This window comes from Budorcas taxicolor, chromosome 10, assembly GCF_023091745.1.
Source record: "Budorcas taxicolor isolate Tak-1 chromosome 10, Takin1.1, whole genome shotgun sequence".
NCBI lineage: Eukaryota > Metazoa > Chordata > Mammalia > Artiodactyla > Bovidae > Budorcas > Budorcas taxicolor.
This window is the reverse complement of record NC_068919.1, coordinates 10,679,213-10,697,600: the sequence shown is the minus strand read 5'-3', so window position 1 is coordinate 10,697,600 and position 18,388 is coordinate 10,679,213. Positions and strand designations below refer to the sequence as shown.

Genomic DNA, 18,388 nt, shown 5'->3' with positions numbered 1-18,388 from the left:
TATTTTCCCCAAGTCTTGCTGGAAACACATCTACCACTGTGCTCAGGCTCTCCTCCCACATTTCCGCGCTGGTGGGGACTTGAGAAGCCCGGGAAGGCTGCTGCACCAGGGGTGGGAGTGGGAGATAGGATATCACCCGCTTGACACTTCGGCACTGTTGCTATGAATGATTCACTCGTGTTTGGCACATTTGTGGCAAGGAAATCTCCTCCTCCCGGCGCTCCTCTCGGCTATCTCCTGCGCTTTGGCCTTTAAGGAGAAGCGAGAGCAGGTGGGCACAGAAGAGCTCGCTGAGTCCTCCTCCCCCTGCTCCGTCCCTAATTTAGCAGTACTTCCGGCCGCGTGACATCATCCCCCGCACCCCGGTGACGTGAGCGGCGGGTGACGTGGGTGCGCAGAGGAGCGCGCTGACGTCGCTATTTAAAGGTCCTCCTGCGGGGAGGATGGAGACACAGCGCGAGCACCTGGCGTGGGGCGCAGAGGAACCGGTGGAGGCCCGGAGCCGGGCCGGGAGCCAGCAGAGAAGCGAAGCGCCCGCCGCCGGCCCCTAGGGGAGGAGGGAAAGAAGGGAAGGACGGACCGCTGGGCCTGCGGACCGGCCTGGCTCCCCACGAGGGCCGGTTCGGCCCCCGACTACCGGGCTCCAGGCGCGCTCGCAGCCGCCGTCTCCTCTCGCTCCCTGCAGGGCCCCACCGGCTCCTCGGGACCGGTCCGCGCCCCAGCTCCCGGCCGTTCCCCGCGGCGGCCGCCGCTTCCCGCCCCCGCCCGCGAGCAGGGGGAGGGGCCGCGCTGCTTCCCGTTCTCCCCGCCCCTCCCCGCCCCCCGCAGCCCGCTCCACTGCCGCGCTCGCCTCTCGCGGGCGGCGCTGACCCGGGAAGCGGCGGCTGGAGGCGGAGGCGGCGGCGGGCTGCGGGCCGCCGGGCTAGCGCTGCTCCGCCGAGCGGGAGCTGGAGTCCGGCGGAGGCGGGTGGTGATGGGAGTGTGAGGAGGCAGCGGCGGGGCCCGGGCACTGTGAGGCGGCGTGTGGCAGCGGCGCGGAGAGGAGCAGGGGTGGGGCGCTGGAGCCGCGGCTCTTCCGCGGCGTCGAGCCCCGGTCCCCCGACCCCGGCGCGGGACCAGCCTCCCGCCTCGGCTCGGGCGGGCGCCGGTCGACCCGTCAGCCCCGTGCTCCGCGGCTGCTCGGCCCGCCCGCGAGCTGGGGGAACAGCGTGCCGGGAGCAGCGTGGGGCTTGGCTTCTCTGATTCACTCATTCGCCGCCGCCAGAGCTTGGACCTGCAGCGCTCCGAGGAACGGAGGGACGAGGGACAGCCGCGAATGAAGGGCCGGGTGGGAGCCAGGCTCCATTGTGCTCGGCGGCGGGGGGCGGGCAGGGGCTGAGGGGGGTGGGATCGGGCCCCCTCCCGCTGCTCCCCGGGTGCGCTGCGCCCCCAGCCTGCTGCCAGCCTGGAAATGGCTCCGTGTGTTCTCCTCGGGAGAGTGAATCGATCCTGCCCAGCCTTTTCTTCCTCCTCCCCGCCTCCTCTCTGCTCCCAGTCTTAGGAAGGGGAAAAAAATTAAAGACAGATTCCAATGTGGAGTGCCGAGCGCGTCCCGAGCTGCCGGGTTTGCACGTCGAAGAGGTTTTTCTACATAGCTTTTTTCTAATGTCTGCGCAGGGAAGCAGTGGCATTGCTGCTTTTAGGATTATTTTCTCGTAGGGATCTCTCAAGTGCACGTCGCATTGGGTTGCACGCTCCACCCCCAGGAACCTGGTGTGGTGGAGAAATTTGAACCCGCAGCCTTAGTAGCACCGAAAAGGCCGAGTTACCTGGGCTCTCCCTGAGTGTGGAGGAGGACATGAGCGAAATGACCACCAAGCTCATGTTTTACAGGACTCCGTGAAGCTGGATTCTGCGTTTTCCGACACGTAGATTCGTTTTGTGGAATAAAGTTCACCGCCGTTTCCTCCGCGCAGCATTTTAACTCTAATAAGCAAATGCCACCTCTGTTCGAACGTTTTGGTATTTCCCAGAGAGAAATAATTTTACCTAAGGGAACTAACTGAATTTTCAGCTACATTGAAATACCTCCAGAAAAGGATCTCGGGGGTGGAAAAGCAACTGCGAAACAACAGACGGAGAAATTCATTTGGAAGTTATTCCGTAGCATAAGAGCAGGAACTTACAAGCAAGTTTTCATTGGGCAAAATGGGGTAAGGATTTTTGTGCTTAACCCCCTTGGAGTCTGTTTATGTTTGTGTGTTATTGAGCGGTGGTGGTGAATTGTCTTTGTTTTAGCTTTTCAAACATACTTGCCACCTTGCTAAGCTAGTTTTAGTTTAAAAATATAGGTATGTTAGCCTTTTAAGAAGTTGTTTTTGTAGAGTGACACCAGAGGCCGTGATTAAGGAACATACGTCTATTACTGTAACCAGAATATAGTTTTATTACTGATATTTAAGAAGACCAGACGTTCTGCGCTTTCCTGGTCGAAGTGCTGCAGCAGTTTGTAATCAAAAGTCGTGTCGTCTTAGATTTTATTGCCGGTATCTTTAAAGAGAAGCCCTGAATGCTCTCAGTACTTTGAGAATGATCAGGTGCACAAAGGACAATTATAAAGTAGTGGGTAGGTTAGAGTCCAGTCCTTGAAAAGGATCCAGGGTAAATTGTTCTCACTGTGCCCTCTGTTTTGCCCTTGAGTAGCCAAAGCAAAAATCTATAGAATTGACTTACTGGGGGCATTAAAAAACGAAAATCTGAAAGTCTTAGAAGGACTCCACAGTGCCCTGCACTTGGACATCAGAGCCTGAATAGGAAACAGCTTTTTGCTGAAAGAACTTGTTCACTTTCTCTGTTTTTTGGCTTTTAGGATCAGCTCTTCAGTTTGTGTTAAGTGCCAGGTCTACACCTTCTTTCAGATCCAGAGTCAAGAAAGAGTGCATTTTTCAACCTTTTATTCACTCTTTACACAATAACTTGATAAAATGCTTGTGATTTTTCCTAATTTAAGCCAGATATCTGTAATATATTAATAGAGTAATGATCTGGTTTGTTTCATTGATAGATTTTTTTTTTTTTGCAATGCTTTTTGTCAAAGAGGAACTTCCAGAATTTTCTTTCTTTTTTATTATGGTTGAATAAAGACATCTGAAGTGTAGTTAAAGGACAGAGATTGAAAAGATAGACATGGAAGTTCACAGTTTAGGGGTGTGCATATCTAAACTTTCGTTCTTAAAATGTTCAGAGGAAAGTTCTTAATAGTACTGCCCTTTTTGTTGGAGTTAAAACTTGAAGTTTATTAACTTGAATAAGTTTGAAAATGTTAAGAATGTGTGGTAGGAATCCTTCATCAGGAATTGATGAGAAAGAGCAATACTTGTTTGTAAAACTTCAATGACAAAGTGATGAGAATACATATAACCTGCATGATTTGGGATACTAAGAGCAATTAAAATGCCTCATTCTATTTCTAGTGTTGCTATTAGTAGCTTGGTGATCTGAGGCAGATTGCTTGACCTTTGTGGACTCTTGTTTTCTAATCTGTAAAATGAAAGCCTTAGGTGAGTTTTACATTTTTTTTTTCCAGTCTGTAAAAATGAATTATTTCTTTCTCCTCTATTTTTGTAATTGCTGGTTTGTTTCTTGAAGCAAATCTCTCAGATGGAGAGATTGCTTTTTCTAAGCAGTTGTTAAGCATGTAAGCTGGAAAATAATGGCATTTGAAAAATGTTTTGGATGAATTGTACCAATTTTAATAAGAGAAAATACTGAAAAATAACTACTGTTCAGAATCTTTGAAATATGGCTTCCCTTGAGAGTCTGCAGCCCTTCTGTTTAAAACGTGTCAGAGAAGAAAAATGAAGTGGCAGTTTTTCATGCTGAAGGCTGAGTTCTCTGTAGGCTGTGGAGTGGTAGCATCGTGAAAAAAAATCAGTTTTCCACAACCTTTAAGCTGCATGAATGTCCATGGTTTTACTAAGGGAAGCTTGAGAGGAACTTAATACAAAGAACACTGGTCTTTAAAGCATGAAAATAAGTCCCACACATTTAACATACTAAAGTGTAATAAAATATATTTATAAACTAGCATATTTGTCCTTAATAAATTCTTAAAAGTTGACTGGAGAGGCAAAGGAACAAATATTTATGGCATAATTTTTCTGCAAGTCTGTATTTGGGGCTATGACTCTTTCTCATTAACAGTGACCTGTTTCATCTGAGTTGTTGAGAGAAGGCATTTGTGGAAGTTTCCACACTTGGTCCGTGTTTGTACCTAATAACTATGGAATAAGCATAGCCTCCTGCACCTACTTAAACCAAAAGGAAACAGAGCTTTAAATGGCCTTCAAAGTTTTTACCTAGACAATCCTAAAGTACTTACTCTGACTGGTATCTAAGACTTTAATACTGTGGATGAAGAGTTTCACGTTTTATGAGTATATTTTTTGACTAATGTTAGGTCATAATAGAAGTTTACCTTTGCTTTAATTTTGGATATAATTGCAAGTCTAGGGGCAAAATTGAAACAAAAGGAACGATTTTTACAAGAAAATGAGTGGTTAGTTCAGGCAGAAAAACAAATCTAAGGCTCTTGTAATAGGAGTTTATGAACTATGGGGGAAATGGAAAAGAACAGCTGGAACTGACAGTTGGCAGAATCTGTCAAAGTGTCTTGGATGCTGCCTGAACTGTCTTAATTACAGTGAAGACAGTTGAAGGATTGGTTTGTGAAAGGTGTATCAGAACCCCTAAAAATGAGAGCATGTATGTTAGGTAAAGTCTTGGAAAAGCTTCCAAGCCCCAGCGAGGAGTCCCTGTTAGGTATGACCGCCAGTCCTCCATGTAGTATCTCCTAAAGAGAGCAGTGAGTCAGGAGCTATTTTGGAATGATTAGAGTAGGCAACAGAGATCATAAAATTTCGATGAGGTATTTCATGCTACCTTTTGTTTTGCTTAGCTCATATTGCCAGCTTTTTGACCTCAACAAGGGAGAATCCCCTCCCCTCTCTTATTAAGAGTGAGTTATTTTTAAAGTGTGATTTTTCCCTGCCAATAAGGTTGATAACACTGTTTCTGACTTAACTCACCTGTGGGTGGACGCCTGGAGAAACCTTCTGCTCTGCCTTCCCCAGATAACTTCCTGAAACATGGAAGTGGGTGCTGCCACATTGCAATCTGAACCTTCTTTTCTGGGAGCCAAGCAGACATCTCTTTCTGTCTTAGGCTACTGGGTGCTGCTCTCCGGGAACTGTAGCTAAGATGCAGAAGTCTCGATCCAGCACTGCAGTCTGAATGGGCATGGTTGCAAGGGCAACCACTCACATTTCTAACATCAGAGAAGTTAGATGGAAGTTTTAATTATTTGTTCATTTTACCTCTTTTGAACCTCTATCATGTGCCATATGGAGCAGCTCAGTGCTGCTGATACATAGACTAGTAAAATGTGCTCCTTCCTTTAGGGAGTTTATTGTTTAGAAGTTGGGTCAACAGTCAAGCCTAAAATTAATAAGTACAGTGGAACGCCTAAGGGACTGAATCGTAGGTATCATAGAGATACAAAGTAAGTGTGCATATGGCATTAACTGCTGAGGGAAGCATAAAACTTTTGTGGAGGAGGTAATCCATATTAAATAATGAGAACTGGGCACAGGTGAGCCTTGTAGACAAGTAGCCTTCAAGGCAGAGGAAACGGTGTGGTTGACAGCATTAACACAGTTCAGTTCACTCACTCAGTCGTGTCCGACTCTGTAAGCCTGTGGACTGCAGCATGCCAGGCTTCCCTGTCCATCACCAACTCCCGGAGCTTACTCAAACTCATGTCCATCAAGTCAGTGATGCCATCCAGCCATCTCATCCTCTGTTGTCCCCTTCTCCTACCACCCTCAATCTTTCCCAGCATCAGCGTCTTTTCCAGTGAGTCAGTTCTTCGCATCAGGTGGCCAAAGGATTGGAATTTCAGCTTTAGCAGTAGTAAATATTCCAATGAATATTCAGGACTGATTTCCTTTAGGATTGACTGGTTGAATCTCCTTGCTGTCCAAGGTGCTCTCAAAAGTCTTCTCCAACACCACAGTTCAAAAGCATCAATTCTTTGGCGATCAGCTTTCTTTAGAGTCCAACTCTCACATCCATACATGACTTTTGGAAAAACCATAGCTTTGACTAGACGGGCCTTTGTTGGCAACCTAATGTCTCTGCTTTTTAATATGCTGTCTAGTTTGGTCATAGCTTTTCTTCCAAGAAGCAAGCATCTTTGAATTTCATGGCTCAAACAGACTTTCAAGAGTCAAACAGACTCTTGCAGGTCACAAATAAAACCTTGTGCACACCAGGACCCAGGAGAAGGGAGCAGTGACCCCACACGGGACTGACCTTAGACTTGCCTCTGGGTGTCCAGGAATTAAGACAAGGAACTGCAAAATAATTTGACTTGGTGAACTTGGCTTTATGGGGTACAGCAAGAGACAGGCCCAGAGTCTTACACAGGGCTCAGGTTAGAAGGCCTTGTGGAACAAATAAAAGTTGGTCTGTTTCAGGCTTTTTTGAACAGTGACCCGTTATAGTAAGATAATACATTTTTACCTTACAACCTAGTGCACACATATGTAAATGATAAAATATGAAAAAACACCCTTTGCGTGATGCACTCTAGTATTTTCTATTCTAAGAAAGAGCAATGGTTGAAATGCAATAAACTGAGTTAACATCCCAGGACTAGCAATGGTATTTTGAAAAACACTGCTCTTAGCTCTGGGAACCACTGGCGTGTTTTAAGAAAAATAGTTACTTGAAAGGTCAGGGAAGTAGGTTGAGAAAACAGTTTTAAATATTTAAATTTTGGCTTTGTACATTGCATTCTGTGAAAACACAAAACTTGGACAATGAAGCATGACTTGATAGGGGAAGTGGATAGCCAGCCAGGCCTGGAAAATTCCAGGGTGTTAGGAGAGGAGGGATGGTGTTGGGTTGTGTGTGGTTGTCCGAGTAGGACTTTTTTTTTTTAAGGACCAGTGAATTTTATGTGCAGAGGTCAAAATGCAGGAAGCAGCATGGTATGTTCCTAGCAGAGCCACACACTCAGAAGGGCCGTGAAATAGTGAATTTGGGAGTTTAAAGAGGACATTCTTGCTGGCATACAAATTGCATGGAGATAGAATGTTTTGGAATTCCCCAAGAAGTTAAGTTAAAGGGTACATGGAGTTGCTGGTAAGATTTGCCTTGTATGCTAAAAAGTTATTTGACTTGTGATTAAACAGAATTGTAATTTTATATATATCAATCTACTGGGAGGCCATCCACTGTAAGAAGCATAGAAGAGTTTGCATGTTTTGAGAATGGGTTCCCCCCCCCCCCCGTTTTATTGCAATATAATTGACAAGTAACATTGTATTATCGTAAGATGTACAGCATAACAGTGAGCATGTGGGAGCCTGTGTCTGTGTTGTGAAATGACCACAGGTCCAGCTAACATCCATCCCCTCATCTTGTTAAAGCCTGTTTTTCTTGTAATGAGAACTTTCATGAGAATAGGTTTTTCTTTTAAGATATTAATGGAGTAATTGAGCCCTCACTCTTAATTGAAATTTGAAAGAACTCCTTTTCTGTTTTCGGGGTTTTTCCAGGTAGCGTGTTACACATGAACGAGATCACTCTTGCTGTTTCTTTTACCCTAATCTCTAACCTCCTGTTCCACATAGTAAGGGCTTTTAACCAGCTCCTTTTTGTTCTTATTTCCTTTTATTCTTGCTGCTCCATCCCCCTTTCCCTTGGCCTAATGATGCAGGCACAGATAATAGCCGTGGACCCTCAGGGCTTTCCTCCAGGGCTTACAGACATTTACTCACTTCCAGGCAGTGGAAAAAATGTCAGTCTGTTACACCTCCAATTCTACCATCTCCTTAACTTTGCTTCTGCAATTTCCTTTCTGCTTCCCAGCTTCTCTTTCCTTCAGTATTGGAGTTGATGATGCTTATCTGAGCACCGCCCTCCCCCCCCCCAACCCGCCCTGCGATTTGAAGGAGGGGAGAAATTTTCTTTTCCAGTTTTGTGGTGATGGGCTTGTTAGGACATCCACTCTCAGCTGACAGGTAACAGGACCTCTGTATGGCATAGCAAATTGTGTTATCATGCCAAAATGTAGATTATTACTTAAACTTAGAAATAAGATATATAAGGTCTTGTCAAAAACTAGATCCTAGAGTTTTAAAATGAAAAAAACTTTTTGAATAGTTACATTTTCAGCAGAGTACAAAACTGAATTAGAGTAGGAGTATCAAGATTAATGTACTTGAGTACTTGCACGAAGCTGTTAGTAAGAGGGTATCAACAAGTGCCAGGCTTGGTTACTTTATATATATATGGAAATTGACTTTTGAGGGGAGCAAATGTTAGAGCTGGGATCATTTAGGAGGCAGAATGGATGTTGAAGATGATGTATTTGGTGGTTCTTTTTTGAGGAATTTCCTGGTGGCTCAGATGGTAAAGAGTCTGCCTGCAATGCGGGAGAGCCTGGAGGGGGAGATGGCAACCCACTCCAATATTCTTGTCTGGAGAATCCCGTGGACAGAGGAGCCTGGCAGGCTACAGCCCATGGGATCATAAAGAGTCAAACACTAGTGAGAGACTATTGACTGGGTGGCATGTTAGGATGTGATTATGTAATTAATAAACAACAGGGACCCTGCCTTCCCTCCTCAAGCCCGTCGAAGGGGCACATTGAATGGAAAGTCTTCCTTTGACTTCCTTGGTCTTTACCCTTTGGACGCTTACAGCCACGTGTCTTGGTAGCACATCCATCCGCTAGGTAGGGTTTGTCTCATGTTTCTCTGTACATCTGAAACCAACAAAACACTGGAAATCAACTGTGCTTCAGTTAAAAAACAAGGAATCACAAACATCACCCCCTCTCCCAAAAAAAGCCCAACAAGGCGTCTCATTTTTGATTAGTTACATTATATAGACATTAATCCTTTTAGAAAATATCCTTATTGAACCTCTGTTTATGTCTTTCACTTGTAATTTTCTTTTATTTTTCTTGGCTCTAGAATAGAATTACTAAACTTTCACAGCCAACTTGCAAACCTATCATGGACAAGTAAGTGTATACACTAAAAAATCCTTTTCAAAATATACATGTATAAAGAGTGTGTTTGGGGGAATCTCTTAATTTTGGTTCGGATGTGTTTAATAATTTTGAAGTGAAGGCACAGTATAAATCTGACCAGTGTGACTTTTCTTTTTAGGGTTTTGGAGAATCATGAAAGCGCATTTAGGATAATTACCTTGTTGTTCATGGCAGTTAAGGGGTTGACAAAAGTGTCTTTATACATAGTTGTAAACTGAGTTTAGTTTTAAGTGGTTAAATGTTTCAGATGAAAAGGTGGTTGAGTCTCAAAAGGTCCAACATTGCTACTGCCGTGTGTCCGTTTTTCCAAACTTATGATGTTTAGTTGAAATATTTTTTTGTAGTTAATCCATGGTTTTGTTTTGTCATTTTTGATTAATCAGATGCACTGGATGGAAGAGTAGGGAAAGTGAGTTTCAAATATTTAAGTGTTTGCTGATATAATTTTTAAATGACTGAATATAAGACATTTTAGATAGCTTTATTTCTCAGGCTCTGTTTAGTTGAGTGAAATGTGCAGTTTCTACTTGTGTTGCATATTTGTAATGACCCATGGCTTACACAGTAAAGTGACCCTGTAGTACACAAGATTCATTATGTTTGTGGGATGATTGAGATTTTCCTAGAAATCAAAAGTACTTCTCTGTTAAGGTTTGAAAAGTTGAGTACTTTTTAAGATGGTATAAGGTTTCATGCTCATTAAGTACCTTCATTTCAAAGGAATCCATGTGGTAAGGCAGTATTTATATTCATTTTAGCCCATCTATGAGAATTGAGATGAAGTTTCTGAATCTTCCTTAATGGGCATTTCAAGTGTAGGTAAAAGTTTTTAAAGGCTAATCATTCGGTGGTCTTTAACGTGTAAATACAATCATATAGAACTGAATCTTTGAGGTTAAAATGTTAATTTTTATAACATCTCTCTATATATACTATAAAATTAGGACATCCATTATCACTCTGTTAAAAGAAACATTTATCAGTGAACTTGTGCTCTTAATTACAGTTTGATTTTCCTTTCTTCATTGTAAGTCTAACACTATTGGTCATTTCTGTGCTCCCTAATGTCTGATAAAAAAGATGAAATTGATGAGAATCGGTGCTGCTTGTTTTAAGCAGTATTCTTTAGGGAAGAGATTGAAATTAATCACATGTATGTGTTCTATTTTATTGTGTGGTTTGTCATTACCCTCCACTTGTATTTTTTATTGATTTCTTTTTTTTTCTTTTTAAAGGTTTTAAAAAATTTCATTTCCCTGGTAGGTATAATTTAGAATTAATTTTACAGGGACAAGTATAATTAAGAATTACTTTTACAGGCACAAAACTGAACTTGCTTTTTCATGACCTTGCAAAGAGAAAAAACCAAAGTATTCTTTCTTGTGAGGTTTCTTCCCCCCACAGTGACGAATTGTGAGCCCAATATGGCTTTGGTGTAGCTAAAAACCTTTCAAATATGTAAAACAAACATTTGACTGAGGATCTGGATTTCATTTACACATAACTCTCTTTTCTCTTTAATGGTAAGCTACTGGCAGATGGCAAAGTCGGTTTTCTTTTTTGTATCAGAAAATAAAATTCTAAAATCCAGAAAATTAGCAGTCTACTCAATACTTTCTCTTCGTAGTGCAGTTCACTTTTGCACTTTCTCTCACTTTTGAAAAATCACTTTAATCCTTTAACACAATATTAGCTTTAAAAAAATTGCTTTGCTTTTTGGACATTTTTTTTTAATGTTCTTTCATAAAACATGAAGCTCTTCCATGTTACCTTTGAAAGAGTTGACACCAGTTCCTCAAGGCAGAGCAGTTTTAAGAACCGAGGACTTTTTATAAAGTTACTGAACAAGAGTTCGACAGAAATTAAACACCTATCAAAGCAGCTTTTGCTCCTTCGTGAGGTTGTTTTAAATCATGTGTGTTATGTCGCGTCTGATGCACATGGTCACGTGCCGCAGGGTTCAGAGGGCTGAGAAGAGAATGCTCTTGACTGCCACCCCGTCTGCAGAAGGACTTGCTCCTCATTTGTCCCTGTCTTTAGTAGGAGGGCAGTTCTCCTGGGTTCCCTTACCCTACTGCTCTCCACCCGGGTGCCCTTTCCCAGTAAAATCTCTTGCTTTGTCAGCACATGTGTCTCCTGGGACGATTCATTTCCGAGTGTTAGACAAGAGCCCAGTTTCGGGCCCTGGAAGGGGTCCCTCTTCCTGCAACAAATGGTGACTCTGCCGGGGACTCCTCTTCGCCGAGACTGACATCCTGACCACTCGGGGTACTCAGGGGCCAGCTTGCCTGCCAATGGACCAGACCCAGCGGCCGCAACTGGGACCCTTTTGTCCCTGGTCTCCTCCTGACGCGGACAACTGGCCAGAGTGCCCCGACTGGTAAGGAACAAGAGTCTTTATTGACCTCTCGGCCCTTCCCTCTCTTTCCTCTCCTTAACCCTTCCTATCCTTCCCTGGTTTTCTAGTCCCCTGGTCCTGGACGCAGGAATCTGGTCGAAGGGCCCTCAGCCTGAGCTAAGGATTGGAGACTGATCACCTCCTCTTGGCAGAGAACTCAAATTCTGGTTCTGGTAGGGCCGAGTTCCAGTCCTCCCTTCTCTGGAAGCCCAGGGAAAAGTCCCATAACGCCTGGGTATCTGTAGGTGGCAGGAGACGTCTGTAAGGCCACCCCTTTCGCCCCCCTCTCCCGCCTCCTCCTCCTCCTCCTTTCAACCTGGCTTCCTTTCCTCCCTTGAAATCTTTGATGTTAGTACTTGGATCTGAAGTTCTGTGGCTCTATAGGAGGTTTTCTGAGAGACTGTATTCTTGTATTTAAGGGCTTCCTTAATGGTGGAGCCGAGGTTAAAGCGTCTGCCTGCAATGTGGGAGACCTGGGTTTGATCCCTGGGTTGAGAAGATCCCCTGGAGAAGGAAATGGCAACCCACTCCAGTATTCTTGCCTGGAGAATCCCATGGACGGAGTAGGTTGGTGGGCTACAGTCCATGGATCACAAAGAGTCGGACACGACTTCACTTTCACTTTCACTTTAGTAGGAGGGTGGTGATAGCCATAGCCCAAGTTCATGTCTCTCTGGGTACTGCGTGTTGCATTTCCTAACCACCTGTTGCTGCTAAGTTGCTTCAGTCGTGTCCGACTCTCTGCGACCCCACAGGTGACAGCCCACCAGGCTCTGCTGTCCCTGGGATTCTCCAGGCAAGAACATTGGAGTGGGTTGCCATTTCCTTCTCCAGTGTATGAAAGTGAAAAGTGAAAGTGAAGTCGCTCAGTCGTTTCTGACTCTTAGCGACCCCATGGACTGCAGCCCACCAGGCTCCTCTGTCCATGGGATTTTCCAGGCAAGAGTACTGGAGTGGGGTGCCACTGCCTTCTCCATCCTAACCACCTAGATCATAGCGAAGCACACATGTACAGTGTAAGTTGAGAGGTTTTGGGGAATTAGACCCCACTTTTAGTGTACAGAAAATCCTGATTCCTAGCAGGTGGGTAAAAGCTGGATGTACCAGTTATTTTTCTAATAAACTTCCGTGGTAAATTGTTGGATCCTTTCATCTTTACATTTAAGCATGCCTCAGTCTTAAGTTGTGTTTCCTCCTTTCTGTTTCATTTAAGAAATCTAAAACGGTTATTCTGAATAAGGCTTTTTTGTGAGTTGGAATTTTTTGCTCTAGTTGCTTTCAGTTTCCCTCATTAGGCTCTTAATAACAGTCTCTAGGAAGTTATCGTAAGTGGATTTGACTATCAAAGAGCTTAAAGTACTCACATTAGAAAATTTCTGTCCGTGTTCCTTCGTGGAAGGTAAGTCTATACATGACTAAGCTTAGGGCTATTAATTTGAAGCAACTGTATAATAATATGCAAGTGGGCGTAGCCTACCCTCTTGGGCTTCCCTAGTGGCTCAGACAGTAAAGAATCTGCCTGCAAAGCAGGAGACCCAAGTTTGATCCCTGGGTTGGGAAGATCCCCTGGAGTAGGACATGGCAACCCACTCCAGTATTCTTGCCTGGAGAATTCCATGGACAGAGGAGCCTGGCGGGCTACAGTCCACGGGGTCATAAAGAGTCGGACACGACTGAGCGACTAACACTTAGCCTATCCCTTTACCTTTCTGTGCTTCCGTTTTGCTTATCTTTTAAAACTGCCATTTTCTGTCTTACTCTGTAGGTATGAAACTCTGTCGTGTGGGTTTCAACATTAAAATTCATGTGTTTTGCTTTGCTTAATCACCCTGCCAGCTCCTTTGATGTTTACAGAACGAGAATTCCACCTACTTTTGTTTACTAAGTATTGCCAGGGATCTGTATACATTCAGCTGAATGGGAAGACTCCCAAATCACTCCCAATCAGGTTCTGTTGATTAAAAAAAAATGGTTCTAGATTTCATGGGCTGTCTTTTTCCTTACTCAACTGATAACATGTGGGACTTCAGTTGTCTGGTTTCACTGTTGCTTTCATTTAGTATTTTATTAATGCTGAATTGATATGTATTGCTACGCCTGTGTTACTGTGAGGGAAGTAAGACATTAATGGTAATATTGCTACTTAGGTTTACTTGGTGGCATATTAGGTGTTTATATTGGGGTGTTTAGTGTATGATCTGTGGGGTAAACTATACGCTAATCATGTGGTAGGAAGCTAGCCTGAGAAGTGTTTTCAAAGATGGTGCAGTGGTTACTTAGAAACCAAGATGCAAAATTATATATTCACAACTACACAAAATACATACTGTATGTATAACAAGATTTGAAAGAAAGTCATTAAAATGTTACCATGTTTATTTCCTGGATACAACAATTCTGAAATTTTGTTTTTGAGTCTTTCCAAATCTTTTTTAAGTTTCTTTGTGATTAAGTTCTAGAACTTATCTTGGGTTTTAAGAGTGAGAGTATTAAAAATTACTAATGTCTACCATACAAAGTTATCAGGGGGTCTGTCACTGTTCCTACATATGCATAAATACTTAGGTGTTTGTATCAACTTTAACTTACCTCAAATTTTGTTTTTCTTTTCAAAACTGGCTAAAGTAATTACTCCAGTGGTAGCAAATATTGTTTCTTGTTTAAGTAAGGAGTAGTTCTGGTGTTGGTTATCAGAATGTTAGTACTAATCTTCACTTTTATGGTTAAGGAGCCAGAATTCAAAGGGAAGATGTGCCTGGGGGCAGTTATACCTGGCAGAGCGTGTGCTCCGTCCTCTGATTCCTAGGGACTCTTATCATTAGCTCTGCTGCTGCTGCTAAGTCGCTTCAGTCATGTCCAACTCTGTGCAACGCCATAGATGGTATCCCACCAGGCTCCCCCGTCCCCGGGATTCTCCAGGCAAGAACACTGGAGTGGGTTGCCATTTCCTTCTCCAATGCAGGAAAGTAAAAAGTGAAAGTGAAGTCCCTCAGTCATATCCGACTCTTAGTGACCCCATGGACTGCAGCCCACCAGGCTCCTCCACGCATGGGATTTTCCAGGCAAGAGTACTGGAGTGGGGTGCCATTGCCTTCTCCGTATCATTAGCTCAGGGGACCCTGAGACTCATTTTTTGTTGATTAGTCACTAAGTTGTGTTCAACTCTTTGTGACCCCAAGGGCTGTAGCCACTAGGCTCCTCTGTCCATTGGATTTCCCAGGCAAGAATACTGGAGTGGGTTGCCATTTCCTTCTCCAAGGGATCTTCCCAACCCAGGGATCAAACCCATGTGTCTTGCACTGGCAGAAGGATTCTTTACCATTGAGCCACCAGGAAAGCCCAAGACTCGTTTAGACTGGGGTTTCTAACCCCTCATAGTTTAAAAAAAAAAAAAGGAAAAGAGTCTAATGTAAGCTTAGTGTCTTAATTGACAGTGAGTTTTAATTAAACACATCTTGTTTTCCTTTTAGATGGTACTGAAAGAAACTGCATTCTGATTTTAGTGTACTCAAATCTCTGCTCAATGCATTTTGTTTTGAATACACTGACGTCTTTCTCATGAATGAACTGAAATGTTATTACATATGTTTTGTATGATTTCCGAAGTTGATTCTAAAGTGTAAATTCCATCAGTCAGAGCCCTGTTAACTGCCTTTGTAGTTACTGGACACGTGAGCCTCAAGAACACGTGAGTCGGCAGGGTCTACTTCTCTGAGAAGCTCAGTCTGGAATAAGAGTGCTTGGGATGTTATCTTAAAGCGTGTTTCCTAGAACTTCATGTTGGACCATGAGACTTGGAAGTGGAGGGGTCACTTACAGGCTGTAGTACAATTTCTGAATCGTGAGACAGCTGTAAGTTGTTTACCTCCCTAGAATTCATAAGAGTCCGTTGGGCCATATCATATCCAGTTTTAAAATTGTTATTTTTAAATTCCCCCCCCCCCCCCCCATCCCGAGGTCCCAAACTCTAATGTTATCATTGGCTGAGCAGAAAATGTATAAGGTAGAAGTCAGTAAGGACTGGTGGAGACCGTGGCAAAGTGAAGAGAGCACGTCCTGCCTGAAGGCATTCATACCCAGAGTTCTCACAACCCTGTGCTGAAAACTCTTGACTCAAGCAGGAAGACCAGAGAGCATGGCAGGGCATGGGCAGAAATGAACACTAGAATAGTGGTTCTCAATCTGAACTTGCATTCGAATCACCTAGAGGGCTTGTTAAAGACAGACTGCTAGACTTCAGCCTGAGTTTTTGATTCAGTAGGTCTGTAAGTGGGGCCCACGAATTTGCTGCTCTACTAAATTCTTAGGTGATGCTGATACTGCTGGTCCAAGGACCTTACTTAGCGTCATTTGAAAAATGAAGCATACACATTTTTGAATGAAGCCCATTCAAAAGCTTCAATGATTCTTGAAACCTTTTTGTTCTTCGCTTGCAAGCTGTAAAAAATTTCGAACTAAAGGGAGAAACTCTGGTTGGACTTTTTAATCTTTTTTTTTTTTTAAATAAGCTAAAAGGTCCACTTGAAACTAATCTCTGTCTCTTTAAACCTGATTACTTCTGGCAGTGCTTACCAGCTACCCCCGTGCAGAGTGACTTCTGCTTTCTGGCATTTCTGAATGTATTATTTTTCAAACCACCTGGCAGTGCTTTGACTCCTGAACTGTTTATGCTTTTGGAGGAAGTGTAATTTCTGTCTTAAGTTGTTTATCCTGCTTAGATAGCCTTAAGTTTGTCCACGTGCTATAGTGTTAGTTTTCTATTGCTGTGTGACAATCACCACAATTTTGGTGGCTGTAAAACAACACCCATTTACCTTAGTTTTTGTGAGTCAGGAGTCCAGGGACCTTCATGGGAGCTTCTGCTCAGGGTCTCACGAGGCAGCAGTCAAGGTGGTAGCTGGGGCTAGAGTCTTACCTGTGGACCAGCATCTCCCTGAACGCTCATATGGTTGTTGGCTGCTTGCCTTACCTTGCAGCTAAGGAGCATGGCAGGCTACAGTACATGGGGTCGCAAGAGAGTTGGGCCAACTTATCGATTAAACAGCAACAGCAACAAATAGAACTCATGACAATGTCTTCAAGGCCAGCAGGATCCCCTCTCAGTTCTTTATCATCTTCTAAAGGACTCACCTAAATAAGTTAGGACCACTCGGGGTAACCTTCCTTTTGATTAGTTGAAAGTCAACTAATTAGTGACCTAATTACCCATGTGACATCCCATCCTACGCAACCCTTCTCCACAGGTGGAGAGTTTTATGCAGAAAGTGTCCACCAGGAGGCAGTATTCCTGGAGCCATCTTAGAATTCTGCCTGCTATACCCCATCAAATACCTATGGATGTTTTCCCGATGCCCAAATATCAGTATGCCCACTCCAGTTTTTTTTTTTTTTTTTGAGTTTTAAAAATCTGTAGCCTTCTGCATTCCTGCTCCAATATGGACTGATTACTCTTAAGGCATATTATATAGGCCTCATATTAGACTTTCCCTAAATTTTGGGGGGTGGGAAATCTGGGCAGGCATCATATCTTGTGTCCTGGCCCCTATGCTTGCTTGCTCCATTTATTCTTTTATTTTACTGAAGCTCCTTTTCTTGTAGTTACCTGAAAATGACTAGGTAGGAGATAACTTGAGACATACGTGAAAGTGCCCTCCCCCTCAATTGAGTCTAGACCTCTAGACAGGAAGTAGTTTTCTGTCATTCCTGTGACGGCACAGACCTGTTCTGGTTTCCGGGTGTTCCCGTTCAAGCCTGCTTGTTCCTGATTCCTTTCTTTGCCTTCATGTGTTACTCTTCCCCCACTTTGTAGCATTTTAGGATTTTTTCCTGTGTGGTTGGAAAATTTCACAATGATGTGGGGTGGGGCTTTTTGTTTGCCTTTTTTTTTTTTTTTTAATTGTTCTTTTGGTCATTGGTGGACCATTTTGGTCTGTAAATTTCCATAAGTTTGGGAAATTTCCTTCTATTAAAAAAAAATCATCTTCTGTTTTTCTCTTTATGAACTGTTAGTTGGATAGTAACCTTTTTGTCTAACCTACCAGTTTTTTTTTTCTTTTGCCTTCAAAGGAAATTACCTTGACTTCATCTTCTAACAGTCATTGAATTTTAAATTTTCACTGAATTTTAAATTTCCAAGTCTTCTATCTCAATGTGTCATCAGTTTGAGATTCTTTTGTTTTCTATTCCCTAAGCTTTCTTTGGGGTTCCTTTTTTGTTTGTTTGGCTTCTTCTTTCATGATTCTAGGCCTGCCCAGAGTATCTGGTGATCCCCATCTGTGTGTTTATGAGTAAGATGCTAGAAAGCTGGTTAGAAGTTTTCTGTGACCCAGTGAGTCCTGTCACCAATGGGCTTCATGTTAGGCATTTAGCTGGTGGACAGGCCAGCTTCTTAGGTGGTTTCCAGGTGTCAGTAAGTAGAAATCTATTCTCTGAGACTGTAGGGCTTTTCTTTAAGACCGTTCAATTTCTCTAAAAGACAGTCTTCCAATACATATACCTTTTGGCATTCTGAGAGCAAAGTACACCATTATATATCTTGGAGGCATATGCTGCTGCTGCTAAGTCACTTCAGTCGTGTCTGACTCTCTGCAACCCCATAGCCAGCAGCCCAACAGGCTCCCCCATCCCTGGGATTCTCCAGGCAAGAACACTGGAGTGGGTTGCCATTTGCTTCTCCAATGCAGAAAAGTGAAAGTGAAGTCCCTCAGTCATGTCCAACTCGTAGTGACCCCATGGACTGCAGCCCACCAGGCTCCTCCATCCATGGGATTTTCCAGGCAAGCGTACTGAAGTGGGGTGCCATTGCCTTCTCTGAGGAGGCATATACCCGCTGTAAACTGAAAACCATGAAGGGGGCGTTTGCAGCATCTTTCTTAATGCTCCAGCCT

General features: G+C 43.6%; 1 protein-coding gene across 4 annotated transcripts in view; it reads left to right on the top strand.

Moving 5' to 3' along the window:
* The first annotated feature begins 1,548 nt into the window (after positions 1–1,548).
* Positions 1,549–18,388, top strand: part of HOMER1 (homer scaffold protein 1) — a 139,038-nt gene continuing 122,198 nt past the window's right edge. For all 4 annotated transcript variants that reach the window (XM_052646365.1, XM_052646364.1, XM_052646363.1 and 1 more), the window contains exon 1: positions 1,549–2,192. In XM_052646365.1, the coding sequence (XP_052502325.1) occupies positions 2,188–2,192 (5 nt within the window). In that variant the 5' untranslated portion in view covers positions 1,549–2,187. The remainder of the gene's footprint in view (positions 2,193–18,388) is intronic.